Source organism: Ictalurus furcatus, chromosome 1 (assembly GCF_023375685.1).
Source record: "Ictalurus furcatus strain D&B chromosome 1, Billie_1.0, whole genome shotgun sequence".
In the NCBI taxonomy this organism is placed as follows: Eukaryota; Metazoa; Chordata; class Actinopteri; order Siluriformes; family Ictaluridae; genus Ictalurus; species Ictalurus furcatus.
Window position 1 is genome coordinate 12,375,844 of NC_071255.1, and position 14,631 is coordinate 12,390,474.

The following is a 14,631-nucleotide window of genomic DNA, read 5'->3' on the forward strand; positions in this document are numbered from 1 at the left end:
GCCCCGTGTCATACTTCGCTTTCAAGGCTGGAAAAGTGGGCAGAGCCACGCCGTGAGCACAGACTTTTTGCTTTAAGTGGCAGGTGGGGTGAGTAAAAGCGCCGGGGCTGGGGCACAGAGCGCAGTCTCTGATACTGAAGTTTAGCACTAGCACTAGCCCCTTTGGTGCTACTAGGTGATAATACCGGTGGTGGAGACATGGATGCAGAAGAAGGCGGTTGTGGGACGGGCACAGGGAGGGAGGAGGGTGCAGAGCTTGCAGGGAGTGAGGGCAGTAAAGATTGGGTAGGGGAGGATGCTGCCTCTGAATGTTGGGCTTGCTGGGTGCTGAGGTTGGACTGACTGCCAGATTTGGCACCATCGGGTTTGGGGGGAAGTTTGGGTCGTGGGCCTGTGTTTAGACTGTGGCAGTGGGGTAGCAGCTCCTCCTGACTGTGGGAGGTAGCACTGCCCCGTTTGGACCGATATGGTACTCTGCTGTGGCTAATCTGTGTGTATGAGCATGATCCCATATCCTGCTCCCTCTCTCGAGCCCTCTTTGCTTTGCTCTTTGACCTATTGTGACCACGTTTCTCACTCTTCATGGGCAGCTTATCAACTGACCAGTACCGTCGAGGGGGTGGTAGTGATGCTGGAGGAGGTGGCCATTGTGAGCCAAGACCCCCACTTCCACCCCCAGAGCCCCACCCAACTCCGGAACCTGAGCCCCAAAAATCTCCACTCCACCCTTCAGTTCGACCTAATATTGAATCATCTCTGCTGTTGATGCTTCCCCCTTTCTCTCGGGCAGGGTAGGTGCCAAAAAACCAACCCCCACCTCCAATCCCACTCACCCCTTCTGCCCCATTGCCCTCCCAGTACCTTTCAAACTGGCCAAACTCCCCTGAGGAGTCATCATCTGAATAACTCTCATCTGCTCTAATTCGATCCCTCTCAGACTCAGACACAGCCCCTCTCCCCCCTGCCCTTCTCACCCTTCCATCCACTCTTACCCTCTCTTGTGCCCTTTCCTGTTCCTCTACTTCATCATCATCCTCTTCATCCTCAGAGTCCCACTCATGAAAGGACAGGCCTTCTCTCGTGTGTGCCCGGCCCCTCTCATAGTGTAGGAGCAATGGTCGACGCTCACCTCCCCTTCCTGCCACCTCTCGATCTGCTCCACTGCTCCTCCTTCGCTTGGTTGTTGGAAGAAGCGTATGTAATGAGGAGGGAGGTGAGCCTACTGATGCTTCTGTAGCCCCTCCACTGACCCAAAATTTGACAGAAGCAGGAAGTTTGTTGAGATTTGGGTATCTCTTGCTGGATGGTCTGTGGCGTGCATGGCTACTCTTTGGCCGTCTTTCTCTACTCTGGCCTCCTCCACTCTCCTCATCTTGTTCGTCTCCCACATCCTCCCCCCCATCTCTCCTCTCTCGCTCTCTCTCTCCTTCCCAACCTAGGAGACTTCCCTTTTCTCCAAATGTGCTCTGGTACTGGTTGGAGAAGGAGGCATACTCTCCCTCTCTCTCTCCATCACCCTCTCCCTCTCTCTCTACCTCTACATCACCTTCATCTGGCTCTGAATGCTTGCCAGTGGATACCTTCCTCTTCTTCTTTGCCTTCATCACCTTTTTCTTTTTCTTCTTCACCTTCCGCCGCTTGCGCTCCCTTTCCTTTTCACGTTCCTCTCTCTTTTTCCTCTTCTTGTTTTTTTTCTTTTTCTTTTTCTCTTTCTCCCTCTCTTTCCTGTGTCTTTTCTCCCTTTTCCGTTCAGTGTCACCAGATCCTCCCCCATTCCGCTCTCTCTCTCTTTCCCCCCATCCTGCCCACCACTCCTGGAGCTGAGCGAGCTGGCTGCCACCTCTCTCTCTCAATCTACTGCCCTCTCTTTCTCGTTCACGCTCTCCAAATGAACCACGGGGCTTGCGTGGGGGAACAGGGGGTGGTGGTGGAACATGTGTAAGGGATCTGGGGGACAGGATGGATCGCTCCCTGTTGTTGTGACGGTTGTGTCCTTGAAGAAGACTGGACTCCTCTGTCAGCTCATCCAAGTCTTCTTCTTCCTCTTCCTCCCTATCCCTGGTGCTGTGTGAGGTAGTGCTGGAGGTGGTTGAGGGAGAGGTGGATCGAGAAGAAGAGGCAGAGGATGTGGTAGAGGAACTAGTGCTAGAGGTGGAGGATGAGGTGGAGGTGTAAGGCAGAGAGAGAGAGGGCGATGGTGGTGTGTAAGTTGGGGACAGTGGTACAGGTACTGGAATGGGAAGAGGGGGAGATGGTCTGGGCCTGCGACCCATATCCCTTCCACCTCCTCGCCGGCCTAGGGGAAGAATATTCTCATACAGTGGGCCACCTGGCTCTTTTGTTTTTTTGGGCCTCCGCTTCCTCCAAAGGGATGAGGGAAGAGGAGGAGAGGGGTGCTGCAGTGGGGGGTTAGGTGGCAGTGGGGCTGGAGTCTGACTTTTGGGTGGCAGCCTAGGAGTGCCCAAAGACTTCACCCCCTTCCCCTGACCCCCTCCACCAGTACACACTCCCACCTTCTTCCCCACCCCATGGTCCATGCCCTTCTCCTGGTAGAAAGCCAGGCTAGCTGGTGGGGGTTGTTGATGGTTCCGAGGAGCTGATTTTGGAGTCTGAGTGCCTGCCTGTTGGTCCATACATGGCCCCAAGCCTTCAGGGTCAATTGGGCCATAGTATCGCTTATATCCATCCAAAGTGCTTCCAGCAGGTCCACTGCCTGCCCATGTAGGAACTATCTTTTGTGGGAATGTCCCAATGTCAGATAGGCCCCCTCTGAGATTCATGGGTGTGGTGGCACTGGCAGATTTGGGCAGTCTCCAGCGTTCAACTACAGCCAGTCTGCGGTCAGGTCTGGGCAAAAACGTGGAGCATGGGAGAGGGGCACCCAGAAGTGGTGTGGTAGAGGGCCCCAAAGATCCCCCAGAATGTACCACAGCAGGAGGGGACCCAGGACGTGGGGTTTTGTAGGACTGTGGAGGCTGAGATGGGTGCTGTTGTTGCTGCTGCTGTTGCTGTGGCAACATGGCAATGGCTTGGTTGGTGACACCTGCAGTGACAACATGGGATGAGGGAGGGGCTGACACCACAGAGGGATGATGGTGGGGTGGAATGGTGACTTTGGGTCCACCTTGGGCAGTTTCATCCTCAAAACTGCAACAGCTATACATTCCCTGAGAGAGAAAGAGAGAGCAAAATAAAATAGGATTTTGGTAATAGAGGTTATTTTGTTAGACGTCCCAGAAATAAGATTGCTATGTTCTGATATGATTTTCTAGCAGTTTAAGCTATTCTAGATGTATTTGGGGATTTGATTTAGGAACGAGACTAAGCCTGAAGTTAAAGTATTACACCCCACCCTTATAGGTTACAGCATCACTCCTATTCTAGCATGCAATATCTCATATACTGTACAGCAAAAGACACTATATGTGCCATAGTGACTCTTTCTCCATCCACTTTTCTCTCATATTTTGTCCCCTATAATCTCTTCCATTCTGCCTTTTCTGTTTGCTTGCATTTGTCTGCCCCTCTTACCCTGCTGAAGGCAAGTAGAAAGTCTAGTTTGCCTGCTTGGCCCATTCCACTCATACAATGGCGGAGCCTCCAATAGACAAGGTGCTCCCAGGCAAACACCAGTAGACTCAGGCCCATGGCCACCAGCAACATGTAAAAGACCCCAGCCATATTGTCAATGTCCAGCTTGGAGCTCATCACTTCAATCTTATCATTGTGGCAAATCCCTGAAAGCCAGAGACGCTCCAGCATCTCAATTTCATCTGAGAAGAGAAGAGAAGGATTACTCACTGTTTCTACACTATAATGATATATATAGGATGTACATTTGGAAAAAAAAAATTTTAATTAATAAGACAAGAATATAGTTCAGTTCTTCACTTGCTAAATTGCATACTAAAATCTAATTATAGCATTCATTATGTTTACTTTCATGTGCACTATCTCAGTATCTGAGCAAGAGTTTTATTCATCTCAGAGTGTCCCTGAGAGTGAATAGTCTGGTTAAGGTCATCACAGAGCAGAGGTCAGTGATTATTACAGGAGAAAAGAGAAAATGGGGGACAGTGAGAGAGGGAGAAAGAGGGACAGAGAGTGAGAGAGAGAGAGAGAGAGAGAGAGAGAGAGGCAGGCAGGCAAGGTCAGGGTCTACACCATAACCCCTTGGGTGCCTTTCTCTATTGCAAGGTAAATGCGAAGGTGGGGAAGAAAGTAAGAATGAGGGACAATTTGTTTGATTGAATACTTCATTGTGTTAATGGAAATGGGTAGAAGAAGAAAGGATGACATGAAAAAAGAGATAAAGTAGTTGATAGGATTGTGACATAATGACAAACAGCAGGAGCACATTTTCAGTTCAGAGGGGAGTACACAAAAAAGTGATGAGGATACAGCAAGGGAGAGAGAGCGTGAAAACAACAGAAACATACAAATATATGTGGTTGACAGTGTGAAATAGTAAAAACCTACTGGAATGAAATGAGTCAGAAAATCAACGAATAGGGTAAAACAGATAGGGAAGAGGAATTGAAGGGTGAGATCATAATCATTTAATTGTGGTAGATGTTGGTCATTCTGATTGTCTAGAAGACTAGAAACACCAGAGAATTTCAGAACTTTTAGCTTCTATATAAAGCCACTCAGAGAAAAATTGTACTTCTACAATTATGCGTGAGAAAAAATATCCTTTTTTTCTTTTACTGTGAATGTATGGGTAATGCTTCAGAGGCACCTCAAACTGTTAAAAGAAGAGAATGGTGGCATCACTGTGACAGAAAACATGTGCACCCACATTTATGATTGGAAAGATGTAGGTTTATTGCAAGTGATTCATAATGCAGGGCTCAAAAAGATCAGAAAGTAAGCATTTTAATCACAGATTTAACGGAATTGAATTCTCCAGTGACATTTTAAGAAAGATTGCAATGGCCGACTGAGGGCCCAAAAATAATAAGTAATTGACTATTCTCTTCTTAGTAATAACGTTATATTTTTGCTGGTTAAAATGTTTAAAAAAAAATTTAACTGAATATATATAAACTCTGAAAGCTCATCTCTCCCAGGTTAATGGTGTGATATTCTTGCACTACTTCAATAATGTACGGGAATAGCTATTTTAAACTGAACATGTCAAACTCGATGCCAACTGCACTGACGGGGATGCCTCCACCACCAAGTCTACTCATTCTTGTTATTAATTTGTATGCCAGAACTACCCTTAAAAATATTAACTTGATCCTATTTGGATCAGTTCCAAAATCTAATCAGTTTGTCTGCTGGTTACAATGATAATTCCATATAAATCCTACAAACATTCAACCACTCCTTCTTGAGACAGCACGCTCCAATGGGAATTTCGGACAGACAGACAGACAACCCAAAAACAACCTCCCCAATTCAGTGGCAGAGGGATAACTGGATAGATCTGATAGTGGTTGTTAGATGAATTTAATATTACTTAAATTTTGGTATTAATATTGCATTTGTGGCTAGAAAAAGCATTCCTATCATTCGGAGATCACAAGTTCAATTATTGCAAGCAATAGATATGCAACCAAATAAATATTAAGTTTTAATTGCTCACCTAAACATTGGTGATATTTTCGTCACCTAAAAATGGGGTGGTCTGCCACCAAAAGTGTCATGTTCTAAGTTGTTTAACACATCTAGATGGAAATATCAGGAAATGAAAGCTGAAATTCTGTCACTCACGTCAACCTATCATTTCAAACTCAAATGTCTTCACGATATAGCAAAAACAAAAGAATTGGCCTTGACATTACAATACCTCCGAGGGACTGTAAATATGGGCAGTATGCCACAAGTTTTTTTTAGCCATAAAGCAGAATAGGATCACTTTGATTTCATAAAATACAAATCAAGTGGACCACAAAATGAATCACAAACAAACTATACTCAGACCTCTAGATCTCCAGAGGTAATCTGCTGGACATTTACGTGTGCCTTGGCATTACACAGGTTGTTTGGCAGCATGGGCAAAGGCTGGCAAGAGACAGGAATGGTTAAGTGGGCATATTTTTACAGACACAATTTAACACCCTGTAACCTGGGCCAACAGCCAGACATGGCACCATCTGTGTGACCTACAGCCCAATCCCACTCTTAACCACCATCAGTCTAAAGCCAGCCACAAACCTGGGTCAGACCTAAGAGAATTTCACCAAAAATATCCACCAGTTTATTACTACAATAAACACAAAGCATTTTCTTTTATTTTAATAGGACTTGGCTATATTAGAATTGTTATATGAAAACATCACCCTGGTATTTAATAATATGTAATACTGGCAATATTTCATCTAGTGGCTTTAGATGAAATGTACTTCTAAAACACATATAATTGAGAGTTATAAATACAAGTATATAAATTTTGGTAGCCTCATGCTGGTAAGTGTGTGTGTGTGTGTGTGTGTGTGTGTGTGTGTGTGTGTGTGTGTGTGTGCGTGTGCGTGTGCGCGTGTGTGGAAAAAAAAATACTGTACAAACATTGAATGAAACTATTTGAACACTTGTTTTTGCTATCAAATAAAACAGCACAACAAATAAAAACTGCAAATGAAGAAGTATAGTACTGATGGCAGTAAGCCCTCTGTGATGAAAATCTAACAGGAGGTAACGAGTGAGACATTACTGTCAGACAGGTACTTGTAGAAGGAAGGAGTGAATGATTAGAGGCACATGTAGAGAAGAGAGGGATTATAGTCAGCAGGTTAGGGAGGGTAAATAGAATAGAAGAGAAATACATAGAAGCACCACCTGTGAAATGCTCTTAAAATACAGCGAAAATAAAAAACCTAATCAGCCTACAAAGCAAGTCATTAGTGTCAACAACCAATAAACCTATCATGCTCTTTAATGTTTCAAAAGTGAAGTGGTTGCAGATTTACAGAAAATAAAACCAGAGAAAACAAACACATCCATTTGCCAAGAAAAATACAAATGGCACAATTCATTTTGCATATAGAACTGTCATGCCAGGGTTAGCTGTTTAATTGTGGCATTAGCTGATGGGACCTGGCATAATGCTCTCACAGCAGGGACTTGGCAAACACACACACACACGTGCACTGAATACCTGTGAGGATTAAAAATAGTAATCAAATAAACCATCAACCTATGAGCATAAGTAGACATATGTATGACAATGTATTATTATTTGGACAAGTGTGTGTGAATTTATGCAATGAACTAATCCTTTAGAGTGTAAATGAGTAGACTTTGGGTATCATGCAGACAAAATGGAGTCACAGGACTACCTCAATTATTAAAAAAGTAAAAGAAAAAAAAAAGCGTTTCGGGGCTATACTGGACAGCGGAATGCCATGGCAATGTTCACGTTTCTTTAAATTTTTTATGTTTGTATTTGTTGGGTTTATGTTTATAAACTGCTTGCTATAGCCTTGCTATTTTTTGTGTTTTTCTGTGAGGGGCTCTGTTGTGTCTAACACAGAAAATAAAGTATTTTTTATAACAGAAATTAAAAGTTGATTTAATGTTAATTTAGGCATGTAAAAATAATTGGAGATAATGATTGTTTTTTGTTGTATAAAATCTTATTGGGTCACCTCTGTCCCCTATATTGATTGGTGGGATGTGCCCTAGTTAAATAGTAATGCCTGTCATGATTTCCTGGGCTCTTCTAAAATGGATGCTTTACAGTTTTGACTGCACTCATTTGGTATAACTCTTTTTCATGTGGTTATTCGGGTAGAAATAAAGAAGGTATTAAAAGAACTGTTCATTGTATTTTTTCTGATTGAGTGGATACATGAAGGTCTCTTTACCTAAAAAATCTACACCAATACACCAATTTCAAAGTCTTTCATTTTATTTGCACACATACTCACACAAATACACACATATATTCCTTTATTACTGTAATGCTTCATTTCAAAGCATTCCTATGTAAAAAACAAACCGTCATCAAATCAAACATACATCCAGCACTTTAACCATTAGACCCCTTTAACCCCCTTTAATCATTTTAACCTGGGTGCAACCACAAGGTCAGGTTCTTACCATCGCCCACCAGCTGTAGCAGTGCCAGGTCCAGTGGTCGTTTCCAGCGAGAGTTCTTAATGAGGGCAATGCCATAGCCCGTGGTGGCAAACACTTTACCAGAGCCTATAGTCATCACTTTACAGCCCTCGTCCTTACGAGCCATGTAGTTCAGCACTGCGGCATCATAGATAAATGCATCCAGCTTACTGCAGGGGGAAGGGGAGGACAGGGAGATATAGACAGAGAGAAAAAGAGAAATGCTGAGAAGGCAGGATGAGAATGTCTAGTAGCAAATACAAAAATTGTAAAGAAAAGACTGACATTGGAAAAACCACACTGCATGATTAACAATTCACAATACTTAAACTATTTATATAAAACTATGATAAAATTCCACAAATGTGTAGAGCAGGGTCTGAAATAGGAACTTTAAATACATAATTGAGTGGTAATGTGCAAATATTTAGAGCAAAAATAAATACCTATATAACTTTGGAATACCATTAGTGGATTTTCAAAAGATGAACTATAATCTTAAATCTACGGCGATACACTCCAACACAGTTTTTGGCTGTTGCACTAAGGTGGAAAACACATGGATAACAAGATCACACAGCATTGAACAAATGGAGCAAGTAAGCTAAATAACAAGTTTTGTTTAGTTTTTTTGCGTTAGCCATTTGATCATTGACTGTATTCACTTGTCGGTCGTATTATTTATGGCATTGCTCTCAGGATTCTTTTAGCCAAATTCTTTGGCACTAAATCATACAAAGACATCCACTTCATGCACCTAAGTAGTTTAGAAGGTTCCTTAATTATTCAGCACTGGTCACCTTCTGAAATCTTCAGCATGATTAATGGAGTAGATTTCATAATGTGCTTGGATATGGTTTGTTCTCTCTCACTTCTTCTGGAGTGACAAAATATAAGTTTGAACATTTATGTGCTTTTTGTTCATGATAAGTCGAAGAGGTAAAGTCAAATGTCCAATAAACAGTAATTCAACTACAGTCGTAGGTGACAGGGATTTATCATCAATATTGTGAAATGTCTATGTCATCTATTTCTCTTTTCTGTGTCCTTTGAGGGGTCTTTTCTGCGTGTTTTGCCTCTTTCTTTTTTTTTTTTTAAAGAAGTTTTTAATAGTAATATGAAAAACATGGGTCAGGATTTTAGGCCACTGTTTTGCAAACTGACATCACACACCATATGGCCAACATGGTCAGTTGTCAACAATTATCCAACAGGTAATTCATTGCTGCCTCAAAGCTCCAGGGAACACATCCAGATCTGATGTGGTGCAATATCCTCCTACAATCAATATCATTATTTAACATTAAAAAACAACATAGCCTTGTCTGAATCAGAGTACATGTACTGATCAGTGGTGGTTTTAGTTCCTAGAAATAGGCCTGCCTAGAGCACATACACACACAAAGACACACTGCATGCACCCTCGACAACAGCTAAACTATGTCATGGGTGGTGGTTCAGAGCGACTGGCGGTGTTGTCTGTAAACCACTTTAACAAGTATCGGTTACAAGCATGGTCTACATTCAGTAAAAGGAATAAATCTACTGACACAGTGACTCAGTGTAACTAGAAGCAATCTAGAGGGCAGTGTATGTATTAATAACTGGCATGGTGACTTAATCACAAAAAGGGCACAGTGATCTTTACTACTGCACTGATCTTCAGCAGTTTGTATATGATATTCTCTGCTCTTTTTTCTTTTACTTTTGTGCTTGTATTGTACCTTTTTTACTTTAACTGAAAGAATGGTAGGTACACTGACATCCATCCACCCATCCACTATACCTCTTATCCTTTTCAGGGTCACGGGGAACCTGGAGCCTATCCCAGGGAGCATCGGGCACAAGGCTGGGCCAATCAGCCTACCATGCATGTCTTTGGGAGGAAACCGGAACACCCAGGGGCACCCCGGAAAACCCCCGCAGCACGGGGAGAACAAACTCCGCACACACAGGGCCACGGTGGGAATCGAACCCCCAACCCTGGAGGTGTGAGGCGAACGATTCAATTCTAGCGGTTAACCAAGTGTCTAATAATCATGCCAATAAGTGCAATATGTGTTATTTTAACCAAATTACTTGGTGGAAATAACATCACATTTAGATATCAAAAGCTATAGCCTTATGATGAACAACTAACTAATTGCCAAAGGTTTATCATTATATCACCAAGCTTACTATTTAAATTTGAATACATGTTGAAGTACTTCTGTGTACTTTTTATTTTAATGGTAAATGGTCTGCACTTATATAGCACTTTTATCTAAAGCGCTTTACACTGTGTCTCATTCATCTATTCACACACACACTGACACACCAACGGTAGCAGAGCTACCATGCGAGGCGCTAACTTGCCATTGGGAGCAACTTGGGGTTCAGTGTCTTGCCCAAGGACACTTCGGCATGTGGAGTCACGTGGGCCGACCCTACGATTAGTGGACAACCCGCTCTACCACCAGAGCCACAGCCGCCAAGAATACATTAAGAATACTTTAATGCCAAAAACATACAATCAAAGATAGCAGCAATCGTATCAAAATAAATAATATCAACAAGAGAAGCTGGAATAAGGTGCATCTAGGTGCAAATTATCTTTACATCCTCGTGTTGCTTCCTCCAAATTATGTTCCCGCCTGACTATAATTTCAAATGTAATGAATAATGACTTGAAATATTACATTTTTAAATTAGTTTTGAATATGTGTATGTAACATTGCCATTCTTTCATTTGTCTTTTGGTGTCATAATTATTTACTCCAAATGTAAATTAAGTAAGAAACTCTCCATTAATCATCTCAGAACGTGAACAGTGAGTGCTTGTAAAGATGTTACTCTTCCTCTAGTGTGTTGGAGTGTATCAAAGCAGTCTCACTTATAATTGGCTAACAAAATTAGCTTCCCAGCCATTTTAACAGTGATTTTAACAGTAATTCTTTTGTTAGAAACCGAGGACATAAAAACAAAAAACCACATTGCCAGTTGCTCATGGATGGTGATTTATAGATTATCATTTACAGATTATGTCATTAAATATAGTGAAGAAAGAGAAATAGTGTTTTTGCATTATAATTGTGAGGGAATGAGAGAGAGAAAGAGTGAGAGAGCAGGAGAAAAACAGAGAAAAAAGGTATAGAATGCATATGTGAAGAAAGTGAGATAGAAAATGCCAGCAAGTAAGAAAAAGTGCAAGCACATCAAAAAAATGGATATCCTTAAACTGCAGAGCACTCCGGGTCGAGAGGTGAAATGGACTCGGATGGTTGGCTAAGAGATGAAATGGAAAAAAGATATGACGAGAGTCAGCAAGACAGCACAAACCCTGTCTTTAGGTTGATGATGGCTTCTTCCACTCCTTTCTGGTTGTATTTGATCATGTACTGGTGCATGTCAGGGTAATTACTACGAATGTTCTTCTCTGTGCTGCCATTCGGGACCGTTCCAAACTTCAGGGGTGGGTATTGTTCAGTGGGGTGCTGAAACTGAGGGAGGGACAGGGGGAAATAGGACATGAGGGAATATAAGAATTGATGAAACTGACTAGCAGTAATTAAAGTAAGTATTACATCAAATATACACTAGGGATGATTGGACATAATTATCAACCAACCGCACACAAAAATATAAGAGAAATATGACAAGGCACAGAAAGAAGTTCTGTGATGTTAAGTATGACAACTGATAACAGAGCTTGAATTTTTCCATTATCCATTAGTAGAGTACAGTAGAGTATCCAACCAAAATAGAGAGATTGCACTATTTACATAAAGTAAAAAATATTAAAATATAGATTGTCTAACTCCCTGACTAAAGGTGGATGTACTTAATGGGAAAAAATCTAGCTACAGTATTTGTACTAACAGACACTACCAAATTTAAATATATAGTCTATTAATATATTGTTTAATATATGTCTCAATTATTAACAATATAAATTGTTAATAATATATAAATAACATTTATATAAATTTATCAGTATTAGAATGCCATACATTTTTGTGGAAAGAAGTACAATTTGATCAAGACATGAGGCTATTATAGCATATGTAACTGTAAAAAATTCAGTCAGCTCCAGGAAAATGGTCAGATTACTTCGATCTGCCAGGAAGAATATCGTAACTCATATATTCACTTTTTACAACTGTGCTGAGAAGAGAAAAGCATCTCAGCATGTAAAAACAACGAACCTTGAGGTGGATGGGCTACAACAGCGGAAGACCACATCAGGTTCCACTCCTGTCACCAAGCATAAGAATCTGCGGCTATAATGGGCACATACTCATCCAAACTGGACAGCTGAATATTAAAAAATAATAATAATTTTTTCCAGTCTTCAACTGTCCAGTTTTGGTGAGTGTGCCCATTATAGCCGCATATTCTTATTCTTCGTGACAGGAGTGGAACCTGATGTGGTCTTCTGCTGTTGTAGCCCATCCACCTCAAGGTTTCATGTTTTGTGCATGCTGAGATGCTTTTCTGCTCACCACAGTTGTAAAAAAGTGATTATATGAGTTACTATATTCTCAAGGTTTGAGGTGGATGGGCTACAGCATCACATTTTTCAGAAGATAGAGCTTTTCAGTAATAAACAAAGGTGAGCTTGGCATAAAAAGAAGGAAGTTTTTATAGAAAAGAACCTGATCCATATTGTTAAGTATGGTGCAGGATGTGTGATAGGGATTTCATCTTATCCTAACAGGAATCCTGTTAGGATAAATGGCATTATGGACTCCATGAAGTACTAAAACATGCTTCCAAATCCACACAAAATTATTTATTGGCTCCTGAATTAAGCTTTTGACATGGCCATCCCAGTCCACTGACCTAAATTCATTTGAAAACCTGTAGGGTGAGCTGAAGGTCCACAAAGTATATGGAGAGATTCTATATTCAGGAGTGCTCTCAGATTTTGGTTTTGTTCAAATATATAGATCTGATACGGTTTTGTTCTAAATATATATTTACTTTAATTAAAGGTTCGATTTCAGTCATATGTTCATTGGGGTTATTTCTAGAACCATTTTTCCCATATTTATCAAGGGTGCCAATAATTATGGAGTTGACTGTAGATATGAAAAAGTCTCTGTCTACTAAAGCATTAAAATAATTAAATTAAAATAAATTTAAGCTCCATCTTTATGTTTGCACTTCTCCCTAATAACAATATTCAACTCAAGGCTGGTTATTTATAGAATAATTGTTTAAGTCAAGCCAAAAATATCAGAACCTCAAAGCCAGAAATGATGGCATAGCATGTGACCCAGCATCATTATTATTCTGACATCTGAAATTGTTGGCACCCCACAGTGGTCAAGGACCATTCAAAATGCCCATTCTTGGACGTATACAACCCTCTTACTTCTAACTGAAAGGCTGCTGTGACTGGCTGGGGCTCAGAGTTCTCGTCTACAAATCCATTCATGATGAGAATTGAATTAAATGGGCCTCTTGTTCAGTCATTTCCTCTCCTAAATCATTATCCGAGTGCTACAGAATTAGTTCCAAGAATTGCTCATATTTGCTCATACTGCTGTTTTTGTTTTCTAATTTTGGAAGGTGCCCAGAGTCTGATGCAGAAATATTTATCTATTTGTCCTTCCTCCACTGTGCACTGTGCAATTTCTTACACTGTAGAGGTTAAAAAATGAAAGGTATGTTAAAGAGAGAAAGATCAGGAGGATTATGTTGGTGTGTTCAGACATAGGCCTTTCAGCTATTGACTCAATTCTGAAAAAATCTCTCTGTTCTCTGTTAAGAGTTACTAATGGAAAGAGACACACCTTTGCATGCCTAGGAAGCCTCCTGATGGTAGGTGAGAATACATAGTGCAGTTTAAGATAGTTAAGATTTAGTTAAGATTTTAGCATTTTATTTGACCAAAAATATCCAAACAGTCTAAAACTGTGATTTAGAAAGGATAAGCGTCAAATTAAAAATACATCAATACTACACATTGGCACTAGTATCTTGAAGATACGATACTGTGATTATTCTGCATTTTGATTTCATACTTTCAAGTATGAGCACATTGACATAACAACATAGCTTGTAACATTTTCTCTTAAAATAACAGTGGGTGCCAGAACCACTACTGAAAATAAGGATATGGACAATTACTCTGGAATGACAGCAACTGCTCATAATGACTGCAATAAATGCACACATTTTTTATTTAGAACTTTATCTATTTGGAACTTTATCTATTTCAAACAGGGCGCACGGTGGTTTAGTGGCTTGCACGTTAGCCTCACACCGAAAGGGTTGGGGGTTTGATTCCCGCCACTGCCCTGTGTGTGTGGAGTTTGCATGTTCTCCCCGTGCTGCGGGGGTTTCCTCCGGGTACTCCGGTTACTTCCCCAGTCCAAAGACATGCATGGTAGGCTGATTGGCATGTCCAGCGTGTCCATAGTGTATGAATGAGTGTGTGATTGTGCCCCGTGATGGATTGGCACCCTGTCCAGGGTGTATTCCGGCTTGTGCCCCATGCCTCCTGGGATAAGCTACAGGTTCCCCGCGACCCTGAAGGATAAGTGGTATAGAAAATCGATGGATGGATCTATTTCAAAC

The 14,631-nt window shown here is 41.3% G+C and overlaps 1 protein-coding gene across 1 annotated transcript in view; it reads right to left on the reverse strand.

Moving 5' to 3' along the window:
- Positions 1 to 290: 290 nt before the first annotated feature.
- Positions 291 to 14,631, reverse strand: part of LOC128615702 (glutamate receptor ionotropic, NMDA 2D) — a gene marked incomplete at its 3' end in the record, with an annotated part of 95,545 nt that continues 81,204 nt past the window's right edge. Inside the window, exons 12-17 of the mRNA XM_053638372.1 lie at positions 11,386 to 11,546; positions 8,050 to 8,237; positions 3,532 to 3,773; positions 2,598 to 3,167; positions 2,514 to 2,516; positions 291 to 2,483 (exon numbers count right to left, since the gene is read on the reverse strand). Coding sequence (XP_053494347.1) covers positions 291 to 2,483; positions 2,514 to 2,516; positions 2,598 to 3,167; positions 3,532 to 3,773; positions 8,050 to 8,237; positions 11,386 to 11,546 — 3,357 coding nt within the window. The remainder of the gene's footprint in view (positions 2,484 to 2,513; positions 2,517 to 2,597; positions 3,168 to 3,531; positions 3,774 to 8,049; positions 8,238 to 11,385; positions 11,547 to 14,631) is intronic.